General features: G+C 55.3%; 1 protein-coding gene across 2 annotated transcripts in view; it reads right to left on the bottom strand.

Moving 5' to 3' along the window:
* The window catches only part of LOC137445064 (polycystin-1-like), a 90827-nt gene that overhangs the window by 35553 nt on the left and 39997 nt on the right, over nucleotides 1-15277 (bottom strand). For both annotated transcript variants that reach the window (XM_068146470.1, XM_068146472.1), the window contains exons 7-15: nucleotides 13564-13778; nucleotides 12002-12114; nucleotides 11798-11924; nucleotides 10535-10812; nucleotides 8964-9713; nucleotides 7605-7736; nucleotides 6780-6955; nucleotides 6282-6415; nucleotides 1849-5471 (exon numbers count right to left, since the gene is read on the bottom strand). In XM_068146470.1, coding sequence (XP_068002571.1) covers nucleotides 1849-5471; nucleotides 6282-6415; nucleotides 6780-6955; nucleotides 7605-7736; nucleotides 8964-9713; nucleotides 10535-10812; nucleotides 11798-11924; nucleotides 12002-12114; nucleotides 13564-13778 — 5548 coding nt within the window. The remainder of the gene's footprint in view (nucleotides 1-1848; nucleotides 5472-6281; nucleotides 6416-6779; nucleotides 6956-7604; nucleotides 7737-8963; nucleotides 9714-10534; nucleotides 10813-11797; nucleotides 11925-12001; nucleotides 12115-13563; nucleotides 13779-15277) is intronic.

Here is a 15277-nt window from a genome sequence, read left to right as displayed (position 1 = left end):
ACAGTGACCACAGTGACCACGGCTTGCGGTCACTTGACTCCTTCAGAGCCTAACTTTGGCCCCTGCTGGATTCAGAAACATTCACCTGTTAATGGGAGAGGAACCAGAACCTTCAGCTGTGATCAGCAGCTCTAATTCCTTCAGGTCATGGAAGGTCATAGAGCTACACAGAAACCATGACCCAGAGGCCAAGCACAAGGGAAACACCAACTACAAACTTGACCTCAGCAGCCTCTACTGCACAGCTCCTGACAACCACTTCACAGAGTCATGGAATGGTTTGGGTTGGAAGGCACCTCCAGAGGTCACCTAGCCCAATCCCCTGCAGGCAGCAGGGACATCATTCCCTAGATCATAGGATGTTGGAAGGGACCTCAGGAGATCATTGAGTTCAACGCCCCTGCCAGAGCAGGAGCACAGAACCCAGCACAGGGCACACAGAACACATCCAGATGGGGCTGGAAAGGCTCCAGAGAAGGAGACTCCACAGCCTCCCTGGGCAGCCTGCTCCAGGGCTCTGTGACTCCAGTGCAGAAGTTCCTCCCCATGCTGAGGTGGAACCTCCTGTGCTGCAGTTTATCTCCATTGCCCCTTGTCCTATCACAGGGTGTAACTGAGCAGAGCCTGTCCCTGTCCCATCCCTCCTGACCCCCAGCCCTCAGATATTAATAAACATTTACTATATCCCCTCTCAGCCTTCTCTCCTCCAGACTACAAAGCCCCAGGGCTCTCAGCCTCTCCTCACAGGGCACATGCTCCAGTCCCTTCAGCATCCTGGTGTTGTCTACTGCTATCCAGGGAGAAAATTCACTCTTGGAGAACTTTGTTGTTGTTGTTAAAACTTGTTATTTTGATCTGAAAAGCACAGGTTTTGCTGCCAAGCAGAATGATACTGAGGGAAAGGTTTCACTGTATTGGCCACCACTGTGCTTTGCTTTGTGAAGCATGGATGGGCTTGGTGTTTTTGTATGGAGGCAAAGCAAACCATGAGCTGCAGTTGTGCATCATGGAAGATGGATGGAAAATAAAGTTATTTTAGCATCTCCTCCTTTCACCACCATCTCTGCCACTTTCCTATCCCACCCACCCCATTCCCCCCTTTTTCTCCTCAAACCCACAGCACCTGGGCTTTGTTGGAGTCTCCTCCCACCCCAGGTGTGGCCACTTGGCCCTCCCCACCCACTCCCCTATGTAATCCCCACCAGGAAGGGCAGCAGCCCTAAGCTGAGCCCCTCGGGGCTGGAGGATCCTCCTCTCATCTCTGGTGAGTACCCATGGCCTCCCCATGGTGTGCACTGGGTGATGGTGGTGGTGACAAAAGGCCGGGGGGCCTGGTGGCCCCCCGGCTGTTAGGACCAGAATTGATTGCTACTCCAACACCATCCACGGGTGCTGGCTGGGGCTGAGCTTCTCTGTGTGGTCTCTTGGGTTGGTTGAGGGTCTTGCCCCTGTCTCTGGGATGGATGCAAGAATGGTAGTGGTGGAGCAAGAGCTGTTTAGGCAGGGTGGAGGATGGCGTAGAGGGAGCAGGAGCTGCTTTGGGACGATGAAGAAGGGGATTGGGGGAACCAGGAGAGCTCAGAGCCTTGTCCAGCCTCACCTTGACTATCTCTAGGCATGGGGCCCCAACTACCTCCCTGGGCAATCTGTTGCAGTGTTCCAGCAGTCTCCTGGTAAAGCACTAAGCTGGAAACTGGGAAACCTTTGCAACCTTCCTTCTGGAGTGGCTTTCTTAAAGATGCTCCCAAAAGCTTCCCTCAATACCACTTCAATGCAGCCACATTTGTGTGGAGCTGAGGGGCAGCTCCCAACGGTTCCCTCTGTCTAGTTGCCCTTAACTGCCCTTACCTTGGAGGAGTAGGTGCAAGACCAGTCATACAGCAGCGGAGTCTGTTCACCATCATCCAAGTTGGGGTCGTAGGACTTCTCCCCATCCAGGACCAAGTCCTGGGTGTTGGACCACACACGGTAGGAGCCCCCATCAATGATTGGCACCAGCCTGCTTGGTATCACAGTGACATTGGCAAAGATGCTCTTGGAGAGCGGGGTATCTCCAAAGGAGACAATGAAGCTGAAGCAGTAGTTTCCAACTTCCAGGGCAAGCTTGGGGATCACCAGCTGGGGCCTGTTCACATCAACACTCGGCAGGTGGATCCTGCTGGAGGCATCCAGGCTGAGGCAGCTGGGTGCTCGGTAGATCTCCCACAGGTGCTCTGTCTGGTACTTGATGCACCCTCGAAGGTCAATCTGTGCCTCCAGGTAGTTCCTCTGGGACCTCTTCATGACTACTTGAGGGGGCAAGGCTAACTCCACCTCAGGCTCCTCACACTCCAAGACTCTTACAGTGACAGTGAGGTGGGCCACGAAGAAGCTGATGAGATTGGTGGCATTCACCTCCACCAGATAGTCCCCAGGGCTCAGGTAAGAGTAGCTGACTACTGCAGCCCTGGTCACTTGAGTAGCAGAGCCATCCCCAAAGGTCCACAGGAACTCCACACTCCTGCTGCTGGGCACCACCACCGCTTCAAACAGTGCTGTCCTGTTGACAAAGGTGTTGGAGGCAGTCAGGGAGACTTTGACTATTGGGTCTTGGACCTGGATGGTCCTGGTGACATTGACACCTCCCAAGTCATTGAAGGCATGGAGGTGAATCTCCAGCTGCCCTGCAGCTTCTGGAGTGTAGGAAACAGTTTCCCCTGCCATGGTGACCACAGATGGACCTTGATATTTCCACAGGAAGAAGTGCCAGGAGAATGAAACCCGGGAGCCGCTGCCCACCTGGGCACTGAAGCTCTTCTCAGTGCCCGTGGGGATAGCAGCCTCGCAGCAGTTCAGCAGCCTGACGCCACGGATGGGCTCCAGCACAGAGATGAGCAGCTGGGCGTGGGCGATGCTGATCTGGTTCTGCACAGTCACTGTCACCAGGTAGTCGCCGCTCTCGGGGAACCAGTGAGTGTACCTGGAGCTGTTGAGCTTCAGAGAGTAGTCCCCACTGATGCTCACCCAGTAACTCACAGAGGTCCCTGACAACATCCTGATCACAAAGGTGACCTGCTCTCCTGGCTCCACCACCTTCCTGCTGGCAAGAACTTCCAGGCCTTGAATCCTGTCCAGGACAGAGATGTTCCTGCTGGCCGAGGCCCAGCTGATGTCGTTGGACGCGTTCAGGTGCACCGTGTAAATCCCTGCTGTGGGGAAGGTGACTGCCACGGACTGGCCAGCCAAGGTGCCATTTGGGACCTCCCAGAGCCATGTCACTGCGGTCCCCTTCTGCAGCTCCCCCACAAAGACCACGGTGGAGCCCGAGGACACGTATCTACAGTCCAGTTCTGCAGTGCTTATGCTCAGCCCCTCAATCACCTCTTCCACGCAGATCTCAATTGAGGCATTGGCTGAGCCCAGCTTGTTTTCTGCACCAATGGTGACCTCCATCACCCCAGGGCTTTGGAAGGAGTGTATAATGAAGGGCTCAGAGGTGACTTGAGAGAAGCCATCTACCAGGTACCATATGTAGGTGATGCCAGTGCCACTGGTTATGGTGGCACTTATGTTGACAGAGGCGTTGATGGCCGCTGGGCTGGGGAAGGCACAAGGCTTTAGAAGACCAAGGGCTTCAATGAACTCCAGTGTCCTGTTGGTGGTTGCACACCCCAGCATATTGGTGGCTTTCAGGTAGACTGTGTAGCTTCCAGCCTCTAGGATGCTCAAGGAGAAGGTTTTCCCTGTGGAGGTCTGCACAGCGTTGCCATCCTGCTGGGCCACCCAGCTGTAAGAGATGTTTGTGCCCTCCCTCACCGCTGCCTGCAAGTGCAGTGTTTTGTTAGTTGGGAAATAGAGGCCCTCCACCAGGTCACTGCTGAGCACCTGCAGGCCTTCAATCTGCTCCAGGACATAGACATAGATGCTGTCCTGCAAGGAGCTGATCTTGTTCTCTGCTGTCACAATGACATTGAAGGTGCCTACAGACCGGAAGGTGTAGGAAATGGTGGAGGAGCCTTGGATGGGAGTGCAGCGGTCACAGAGGATCCAGGAGTAGCGGGTGGCAGTGCCAGCCACAAGGGTGGCTACAAAGCTCACCGAGCCATTTAATGGCACCACTGTCCTGCTGGCATTGATGGTCAGCCCCTGGAGCCGCCGCCTCACTGTGAGGTGCAGGACGGTCCGGTTGAAGCTGACGTGGTTGCGGCCCAGCACACTGACGGCGTAGTCGCCTGTCCTGCCATAGGCGTGGGCAGCGACCCGGCCAGGCTGGACGGTGCCATCGCCAAAGTCCCAGCAGTAAGTCACATTGGTGCCGTTCATGGTGGCTGAGAACAGGTAGATCTGGTTCAGCTCCAAGACATCTGTCCCGTTGTAGTCGATCTTGGCCACCCCAACCGGCTCCTGCACCTCCACAAAGGCGGTGTCGTTGTTGAAGGAGACGTTGTTGGAGACGGTGACAGTCACCAGGAACACCCCCGGGCTCCGGTAGGTGTAGGTCACCTCCGTGCCACCGGACCTGGCAGAGTCGTTGTTGCCGAAGTCCCAGCGGTAGCGGTAGTGGTAGGGGGGTAGGGCGCTGACCTGGAAGCTGCTCTCCTCTCCCAGCCTCACGAACTGCCTGGGCGGCAGCAGGGTGACATTGGTGAGCGGTGGCTCCACGCAGACGCTGGTGAAGTAGTGAGCCCTGTTGAAGCGGCTGCAGAGTGTCAGCGACAGCGCGAAGGTGCCGCTGCGCGTGAAGTTGTGCCTCACCACCGGCGCCCCTCGCACCGACACGTTGGGGGAGCCGTCCCCAAAGGTCCAGTCGAAGGTGTAGTCCTGGGGGTCCCCTGTCACGTAGGCAGTGAGCTGCACCTCGGGCTGCTCTGGGATGCAGGACGCAGGCTCGATCCTGAGCACCTCCAGGACAAAGATGCGGAGCGGCAGCGCCCGGGAGACGTTGTTGACTGGGTTGGAGGCGGTCACGGTGACAGTGCAGTTGGCATCCTTGACGTAGACGTGCTCCACCACAGGCGTCAGGCTTCTCAGCACTGTCCCGTCCCCCAGGTCAAAGGTCCAGGTGATGCTGTCCCCTGTCTCCACAGAGGCATTGAAGGTCACAGATGCCCCCAGCTCTGCTGCCTCCCTTGCGGAGACTTGGAGCCCAGTCACCTCTTCAAACACCTGGTATGTCTCCACTGCCTCCACGCTGCTTATGGTGTTGTTTGCAGTCAGGGTGACGTTGTACACACCTCTCTGGGAGTAGCTGTAGGTCACTGTGGGCTGGCTCCCTGTGGACGGTGGGGACCCATCTCCAAAGTCCCAGGTGTACACCACACTGTAAGGAGATGGCAGTGGGCTGGCTCTGAAGGTGACTGGACGGCTCACAACCAGAACATCCTCCTCTGCTTCCACCTTCACATCAACCAGGTAACTGTGGATATGGACCGGGGTGAAGTGGGTGAGGTTCTCAAACTGGTTTGATACAAGAACCATCAGGACATATTCACCTGTGTGGGAAGAGAGCAGAAAAAGAGCAGTCATGGGAAGATGCTGGTGGCAACAGTGCTGCAGCAGTGTGGGCAGCATGACAGGGGACTCTGCTTCTGCACTGTGCTCCCCTCCTCCAACCAGGACCAGCAAGAATTCTGACCAGGCAGGGCACACACAGCAGCTTGCCCAGGATCCAGCTGGGTTTGGAAGCTTTCCACACCAGGAGACTCCACAACCTCTCTGGGCAGCCTGCTCCAGGCCTCCAGCAGCCTCACACCAAACAAGTTTCTCCTCCTGCTCAGATGGAGCCTCCTGGGTTCCAGTTTGTGCCCCTTGTCCTGTCCCTGGGCACCACTGGGCAGAGCCTGGCCCCAGCCTCTTGCCCCCCAGCCTTTATCTCTTGCTGAGCATTGCTCAGCTCCCCTCTGGGGCTGCTCTTCTGCAGGCTCTCAGCCTGTGCCCCTCAGACACTCCAGGTGCCTCAGCATCTTTGTGGCCCTCCAAGCAATCTGTCATTGACCTGCTGCTCTCTTCAGCGTGGTTACAACTTATTCTCATGAGTGTTCCCACCAGCTCCACAAACAGAAGATCCTATCAGCTGCTGGAATTCAGAACAACTTCATGACTGCAGTTAGAAAGGTAACCACTAACTATTTTCCAGCACTTCAGGAGCCACATCCATACAAGATGCTGAGCACCACCAAGGTTCCATATGTCAGTACCATGGTAGATTTTCTAAATGAAATTGATCTTTTTCCTCTCCAACAGAGACAGGATAGAGTTACCCCCTGAGCCCCTTTGTCCCTAGAGAACCATGCTGAGCATACCTGGGTCTTGATAGATGTGTGAGACATTGTGCTCAATCACAACCTCATGGATACTGGGGTCAGGAACAAGGAAGGACTTGTTGTAGGGAGGTTTGAACAGGCATGTCTCCTGGGCACCATCACCAAAGTCCCACCTGCAGAAATAAGCAAACTGTGTGAAGCTGCACAAGAGGAGAACCATGAAAATTCCAGAGCAGCCTTGGCTGGGCCTAGGCCTCCCTTCAGGCTCAGGGGTCGTGTTTCCAGAGGAAGCATCATGTCGAGCATGAAAGCAGTGAAAGGAGTCCCTGTGAGAAGAGCACGGCACTGGAAAGAGGAGGAGGAAGCCAAGGGCAAAGCCATGTGCCAATCTCAGGTCTTTCAGCCTGAAGCAGGGGAGCTGGGCAGGTGCCTGCAGCATACCTGCAGGAGAACAGGTGACCCTTTGGCATCAGCTGGCCCTGGCAGGAGAAATGGTGCAGCAAGACCCAAAGCTAGAGCAACTTGCAAAGGACTCACAGGAACAGGGCTTCCACTGCAGAATCAACCTGAACTCTGGCTGTGAGCTCCACGCTGCTGTTCTGGGGGAGCACTGGCAGGACACCCAACACAGTCAGGTTCTTCATCTTGTTCATCATCTCCACTGTGACATTGTAATTGACTGTGAAGTTACTGACGTGATTGGAGGCGGTGAGCTGGGGAAGACAGTGGGACAAAGAACACAGTTGGCATCACCTAGCTCTGCTGACCACTCTCCTAGGACGGGGGTTTCACTCTACTGAGGAGGTTGCACCAGGCAGGTGAGCAGCTTAGGTCAGGGAAGAGCTGTCTCTGGGGCAAGAAGGCAGAGGCAACAGCTTGGGCTGGTGTCCCACCAGCAGTTAAACAGCTTGGAGCCAACTAGGGCTCTGCATGGCAGGACAGGGCATGACACAGAAAGATGCTCTGGTCAGAGAGAAATTCCTGTTCCATAACAGATACCTCTCTCTTTGCAGGGTCTCCACTCCACCCTTCTTCTAGGGTCATGACAAAACCCAGCACTCTGGCCTGCACCAGTACAAGAGAGCAGGACAGAGACCAGAGGAGCTTGTGGCAGCTTCCTGCCTCACTGCTGCTGGGGAGGAGGAAGGACACTCTATGACCAGAGAGGAAATGGAGAAAAGGTGAGAAACCAAAGAGAGAGGAGGCAGACAGAAGTCAGCTGTAAGGGAAGGACTTCAGGTTGGCAGGAGCAGCTCAAGCCTCAACTGTGCCCTCCCTTCTGCCTGCTGCCTGTCCTGCTCGGCTGACGGGGTGAGGCGAGGGCAGGGTGGAAATGGAGCCGCGGGAAGGGCCTGGGCTCACCGAGAGCTTGTAGACAGCTGGGCTTTGGTAGATGACGTTGAAGACAACGTTGTAGAAAGTGAAAGATGGTTTGTCATCCACTGTCCATCGGAAGGTCACGTCTGACCCAGCTTCCATCACTGGGATGTAGCTCTGAAAGGCAGGAGAGCACTTCAGACTAGGGCAAGAGAGAGGTATTCCAGTGCCTCCCGGGAGATCTGCGGCTGGAGAGGGAGCAGGGCCAGACCGGGAGGCATCACACACCAGTACTCAGAGCAGGACACTGAGGCACAAGGTCAGCTGTGGCTTTGCTGGCAGGGAAATTACAGACCCTGACTCCCCAAACGAAGAGCAGAGCAGGGAGCAGAACCCAGATGCCTGCCCCACAGCCTCCTGCTCTGGGATCAGGTTTCTCTCTTGATGGCTGCAAAACTTCTGAAGGTCTTTGCAGGAACAACTCAGCTTTAGCTTCAAAAGTCTCTGGCCCTCATCCCTGCATGGCGCCTGACCCAGTGGCTGGCTGACTTGCACTGGACAGGGTGGGCTTCCTCCTCACTCATACAGTGCCTCTTTGGCAGCCAGGAAGGGTGAGGCCAAGAGATACTGGAGGCACAGGGATCTGCTAGAAGTAGCCAGAGGGTGAGCAGAGCATTTCAGAGTCACCAACAGGCAGTTCCTGAACAGTTCCCCATGGTTCAGCTGTAGCTGAGGGGACTGGGGGTTGGAGACCAAAGAGGCTGCACCTACCAGACATGGATGGATGGAATATTTTAGTAGCTTCAATCATCTGATAGGACAAGAGGAAAAAGCCTCAAGTTGCAGCAGTGCAGATTTAAGTTGGATGTAAGGAACAATTTCTTCCCCAAAAAGGTTGTCAAGCCCTGGCCCAGGCTGCCCAGGGCAGTGATGGAGTCCCCATCCCTGGAAGGCTTCTAAAGCTGTGTAGCTGTGGTGCTGAGGGCCATGGTCTAGTGGTGCCCTGGCAGTGCTGGGGTAGGGGTTGGACTGGATGATGTGTAAGGTTGCTTTGAACCAAAACCATTATAGGGTGTGAGGATTTAGTAGAGCAAATCTGAGCACCTAAAGGAATAACCATCTTGACCAGCCAAAGAAGGTGGCTCTGGTTTGCCATGGAGCTGCAAAGTCAGCCTGCCCCTTGCAGGAGGTGCTGCCTTGTAGCTGAGGGGACTGAAGTGAAGGTTCAGCTGAGCTCCTTCTGGCTGCAGAGTACCAGGGCTCTGTGCCTCCTCCCTGTGCCCACAGCAGGCTGTCTGTATGGCCTCAGCAGCAAGCAGGGCCCCAGCTCATGGGTGTGGAGCTGAGCCCTGGCTCTCCTCCCCAGCCGCACCCACCCAGCAGGAAGCAGCAGCCAGCACTCACCACTCGTGTGTTGAGCAGGACCCTGTTCTCGGGGTCAGGGGTGGCCCTCAGCCCACGGATGGGCTCCTCCACCTTGACTGTGATGGTGATGTTCTGCCGGCTCACCGCGTTCTCTGCAATCAGCACGTGGGTGCTCACCCCCTCCCTGAGGCCCCTCAGGGTGACCACAGCAAACCAGGTGTCATTAGTCTCCCTGGCACATTCCGCTGTCAGCTGGGTGATTGCTGCTGGGCAGGAGCCCTCAAAGGGGAAGGTGTAGTTGTCCCCCAGCCAGCTTGCTGTGGCATTCACCCCCGAGGAGAGTTTGACGACCAGGGTGGTGTGGTTGGATGGGAGGTAGACCTTGCTGCCTTGAGGAGCAGGGTGGATGACACGCAAGCCAGACACCCAGGAAGCCACCCAGAAGCTGCAGGAGAGGTTGGTGCTGAAGATGCCGTTGCCCACGCTGGCTCTGAGCGTGTAGGGACCTGGCCGCTGCAGGCCTGCGTTGCGGGGCTGGAGCACCGGCACCAGCTGCTCCTGGGCGTAGCGCACGCGGAGCGAGCAGACGGTGTCCTGCAGCCAGGAGCCACCCAGCCAGCCCGGGGACAGGCTGCTTGCCCATGCTGAAGAGTTTGTGCTGAGGATGTTGGTTCTGTAAGGGGAGGTGGAGCTCAGCTGGCAGCGCAGCAGCAAGCCCGGGCCTGCGTCGTGCTGGATGCTGAAGATATCCTCGGCCCTGACCAAGATGTTCTCCTTTCTAAATGAGACCTGCAGGAGGAAGAGAGATTCCTGGGTTTATGTCTCATGTTAAGAGGACTCAGCACCCAACTCCTGCCTGGGCAAGGCGGATGGATGCCCTGCCAAGTGGAAACCAACAGAAAAGCCACAGGTACAGCCACAGCATGAGGAGACACTTCAGCACCTTGCTCTCCTCGGCCACTCTGAATCCAAAGTGCTGACATGGAAACTGCTTTCTGCTCCATCTCCACTGTGTGAGGGTGATGGGTGCAGCCTAGGACATCTGCAGAACCTTCTGACCAACTGTGATGCTGCAGCAGGATACTGCAGCAAGTCCATGGCTAAGGGTTGGGGAAGATAGAAATGCTTCACCATCTCTGAATGGAGCTTCAAAGCCACAGAGGTGTGGTGCTGAGGGCCATGGCTTAGTGGTGACCTGGCAGTGCTGGGGTAAGGGTTGGACTACACCTTAAAGGCCTTTTCCAACCTCAAAAGATCTAGGATTCCATGGTCTAGTGGTGGCCTGGATGTGCTGGGTTAAGGGTTGGACGTGATGATCTTACAGGTGGCAGAAGACTGGGGGAGGCTGCCCAGAGAGGTTGTGGAGCCTCCTTCTCTGGAGATACTCAAAACCTGCCTGGATGTGTTCCTGTGTGACCTCCCTTAGGCCCTGCTCTGGCAGGGGAGCTGATCCCTTCCATTCTGTGATCTTCTGGTGGCATGTGTGACACAAGGCAAGTCACTTCATTTGGATGGACTTTGGTATTTCCCCCTGCAAACTGGGACATTTCAGCACTCAGGAGGACACTGCCCCATCTACTCCCTGTGTACAGCAGTGAACAAACACTGACCAGATATGGGGAAGAAGGGCCAGCTGGTAGTGTAAAGAGGAAGTCCTTGATGAGTTCATAGCTGAGCTGCCTTTCATCCTGCTGAAGGGCCAGGAGGGCAGGGCTGCTGGCAAGAGAGCTGTTGGCACGCTCGCTCTTGTTGCAGCACTCATGGAGGGACAAACACAGATTAGTCAAAGGACACCACTGGAAACCAGGACGACAGTCAGGTAGTGTCCAGTTTCTATCATCCTGAGCAGTGTGAAAAGGTTCTGTGGCATTTTCTTCCTCCTGGTAGTCTGGAAGAAGTGAAAGAGAAAGGAACAGTCACTCTTCTCACAGGAACACTTCTAGAGGACTTCTCCTTTCCTTCAAATTGACCTTTTTGGTTTTTCCCACTTCGAGGCTGGCTCAGACTGGACAAGGCTCTGGGCAATCTGATCCAGTGGAGGATGTCCCTGATGCCTGCAGGGGCTTGGGACTGGATGAGCTTTGGAGGTCCCTTCCAACCCCCCCCCCATTCTGTGCTGAGTAAAAGCTGCACCTACACCAAGCCCTGGTGCTAGAAAAGCTCAGGGTCCTGTTTCACAAAGCACCAAATCTCTCCCTCTAAGAATACCACCACTTTGCAATCTGAAAAGCATCTCTGTTGAAGCCAAAGCCAGTCCAAGCAAGAGCAGAGCTTGGCTTTGACACTCAAAACACATTAAGCAACTTCTCTTAAGTTAATGTTTCCCTGTCAAAGGATCAGCTTTGCAGTGTCAAAAAAAGGTCCTTTTGTAACCAGCCAACTCTACAGCTAAGAGCAAACATTCTGCTGCAGGACTCCTTCTTGCCAGAGCTGTGACTGCTGAGCTTGTGTACAAGGAATAAAGAGCTTATTGGATTATCTCATCCATGGGGAAGGAATGGGCTCAGGAAAATATTCTTCCTTGTTAACCTGGGGGGCCAGAGGGACCAGAACATTCCCCTTGGCCACGTCATGTCTTCCCCAGCACAGGAGTCCAGCTCAGAAGACGACCTCACTTTCACATGTGTTCCTTGCACTCACAAGCTCCTCTCACACTGAGACTAATTAATTTCCCCAGAACAATCACTACTCCAAGGCAACCTCAGGCTGTCCAACCACCCCTGCAGACTTTGCAAGTCCTCTCAAAGCAAATCTCTTATCCTGTAAGGATGCTGCTCTGAAGACAGACAAGGCACCAATGGCCAAGAATGCTCTGATGCAGCCCTGATGGCATCAGCTCTCCTGCCCACAAGTGAGGGCAGGGGAGGCCTCACCTTCTCTGATTCTGGGTCTGTGCACCTGGAACCTCACTTGAACAGGCTGCTGCAGCTCCTGTGTCACCAACTCCAGGGCAGTCAGATAGCCCTCATGCCTGAATGGCAGCTCAGGGAACACCAGCACCTGCAGAACAAACCAGGCTCTCACCAGCTGCACCTCCCTGGGCTCAGGGAGCAGCAGGCTGAGCAAACACTGCTTACCTCCAGAGCCTGCCGTGGAGCGGACGCCACCTCTTCGGCCACAGCTCTCTCAGCCTCGCGCGCCTCAAACACAGGGTCCCCCACAAAGAAGTTCTCGGCGTTTAAGAGAACTCCTGTTTGCAAAGGACACGTTTGAACAGAGCCCATGAGACTCACCAAGGCCTGAGGAGATTCCCCCCACCCTGCTCACCCCACTCAGCAAAGCTGTGGCAGTACTCTAGCTCCAGCTCCGCTGGAGAGGCAGCTGCTGCCATCCTGTTGCTTCCTTCTTCCCCTTTACAGCTGCTCTGACACCAGCAGTCTCTGCATTCTCAGCAACCCTGACTTCTGGGAATCCTGCAAGTGCCTCTCCCTTCCAACATCATGTACTTTGAGGTTTTGAGCATAGGTGCACTTCCCAGCCCCCTGGATCATGGGAAATGTGGCCAGGACCAGCTGGTTTTTACCAGTGGCAAACACTTCTGGATGATTCAAAGCCAGGTCAGGCTCTGGGGACTGAACACTACTAGCTAATGCTGTCCCAGTTCCCAGGGCAACTGTGCCCTCCTCCTACTGATAGCTTTTCCTTTTTACCTACGCTTTTTCCTATATCTCATGTTCTTTCTGCTTCCCTTTCTTACTCCCTACAAAGCTTTGGGAGATCTGAGAGGCTGCATAAACACAAAGCCACACAGCACACACCTCATGACCTCCAGGCCTCTACAATCTTCTAAGCCACAAGATAGCCTCTCACAAAGGCAACTGGCACCAGGGCCTCAGATCCTGGCAGCAGCTCAAATAAAAGCAAAAAGCCATTTCTAAAGCTCTGTCTCAGAGCTTTGCTCCTCTCTCTGCTTTACTGAGGGCAAAGACTGCAGTGGGCCAAATTCTTATCTGCAGCCTGAGGCCATGTTTCTGGAAGTGCACCAGTCAAACAGAATCACAGAATGATAGGGCTTGGAAGTGACTTCTGGAAATCATCCACTCCAGCCCCACTGCCAGAACAGGTTCACCTAGAGCAGGTTGCACAGCATGGTGTCCAGGCAGGTTCAGAACCTGTCCAGCTGGGTTTGGAAGCTCTCTAGAGGAGACTCCGCCGTCTCTCTGGGCAGCCTGCTCCAGGTTCCACCACCCTCAACATAAAGTTCCTCCTCATGTTTAGACAGAACTTCTGATGCTGCAGTTTGTGCCCTTACTCCTTGCCCTATCACTGGGCACCACTGAACAAAGCCTGGTCCCATCCTGCTGATACCCACCCTGTAAGTATTGATCAACATTGGTGAGATCTCTTCTCAGTCTGCTCTTCTGCAGACTAAAAGCCCTCAAGTCCCTCAGCCTTTCCTTCTCACAGAGCTGTTCCAGTCCCCTCAGCATCTTCATAGCCCTTTGCTGTACCTGCCCCAGCAGGTTCCTGTCCTCCTTATCTGGCAAGCCCAGAACTGGAGGGGGCTCGTTGGCAGTTGCTGCCCCTCCCAATTGCTCTGGGGGTGGTGCCCAGGATGATCCCCTCCCTGCAGCCCTGTTTCTCCTTGGCACGTGCCAGGGAGCAGGGCAGCTGCTTGCCCCCGTGCAGCAGAGCCCACCTTCAGGCCTGTACTGGCAGACGTAGCTGTGCTTGGCCATGCAGAGGTCGGTGTTGCACTGCCCCGCGGGGCCCATCCGCACGCAGTGGTCAGCGTGGGACGGATGGGGCTCTCCTGGCAGCCAGTTCTGACAGCTCTCCAGATTAAATCCTTCTCCTCGCTGCTGTGCTCCAGGGCTTGCAAAATCATTGAATCCAATCCAGACATCGAGGCCCCTTCAAGAAAAAAAACAACAACAAAAAACCAGTAGGGGGAGGGGATCTGAGAGAATCCTGAGCATGAGGAAGGCCTGGGCCAGATGCCATCCACAGCTCCTCTGTGACAATAACAACAACAGCTCCAGCCACATGTCACAGGCTGTGCTCAACAGAGCCTTTTAGTTCCTGAGGGATTTCAGTATCCATCAGACCACCAGCACCTCGTTCATAACACACCACCCTGGTTACCTGCCAGCCCTTCAGACCTGGCCTGAGAGCTGCAGAAAGTCACCTGCCCGTTGGTAATCTGAGGGGACACTGAGCCAGAAGGACACAGGCAGAGCAGTCAACACCACAGGGCAGGGCAGAAGAGAGAGAAGCAGCTCAGAGGACCAATGTGTGTCACTGCCTCAGACACCTGATGTTCCCTGCCCCACAGCTTGACTCTTCCTTGGCAACAGTGCCATCCTCTAGCCTGGGTAACAAGAGGAGCTGCCAAAGGCCCCATCAGCGCCACAGAGCCCATGACACACTGGTAAGCACTTATTCCTACCAGCCACAACTGGTACAGCACAAAGATAGGGGACTGGAGGCCAAGTAGTACCCTGGCAGTGCTGGGCTAAGGGTTGGACTCCATGAACTCTTCCAACCCAAATCCATTCTGTGACCCTACCAGAGAGGGTAACGCAGCACAGGAGGAAATTACAGTAGCTGGACAGGAGAACCACAGGCTGCTTTTGTGCTCACAGTATCACAGTATCACTTAGGTTGGAAAGGACCTCGAGGATCATTGAGTCCAACCTGACACCACAGACCCCATGCCTAGACCATGGCACCAAGTGCCACGTCCAATCTCCCCTTGAACGCCTCCAGGGTCGATGACTCAACCACCTCCCTGGGCAACCCATTCCAATGCCGAAAGACTCGCTCGGTGAAGAACTTCCTCCTCACCTCGAGTCTGAACCTCCCCTGGCACAGCTTGAGACTGTGTCCCCTTGTTCTAGTGCTGGTTGCCTGGGAGAAGAGGCCAACTCCCTCCTGGCTACAACCACCCTTCAGGTAGTTGTAGAGGGCAATAAGGTCACCCCTGAGCCTCCTCTTCTCCAGGCTAAACAATCCCAGCTCCCTCAGCCTCTCCTCACAGGGCTGTGCTCAAGGCCTCTCCCCAGCCTTGTTGCCCTTCTCTGGACACGCTCAAGTGTCTCAATGTCCTTCTTAAACTGAGGAGCCCAGAACTGGACACAGTACTCAAGGTGCGGCCTAACCAGAGCAGAGTACAGGGGCACTATGACCTCCCTGCTCCTGCTGGCCACACTATTCCTAATGCAGGCCAGGATGCCATTGGCCCTCCTGGCCACCTGAGCACACTGCTGGCTCATATTCAGGTGGCTGTCGATCAGCACACCCAGGTCCCTCTCTGTCTGGGAGCTCTCCAGCCACTCCGACCCCAGCCTATAGCTCTGCATGGGATTGCCATAGCCAAAGTGCAGCACTCGGCACTTGGACTTGTTGAAAGC

The sequence above is a fragment of the Melanerpes formicivorus genome, unplaced genomic scaffold (genome assembly GCF_026170545.1).
Source record: "Melanerpes formicivorus ecotype bairdi unplaced genomic scaffold, bMelFor1.0.p_v2 SCAF_14, whole genome shotgun sequence".
Classification (NCBI taxonomy): Eukaryota; Metazoa; Chordata; class Aves; order Piciformes; family Picidae; genus Melanerpes; species Melanerpes formicivorus.
Note: the sequence above shows the minus strand (reverse complement) of the source record. Positions and strands in the feature narration are given on the sequence as shown.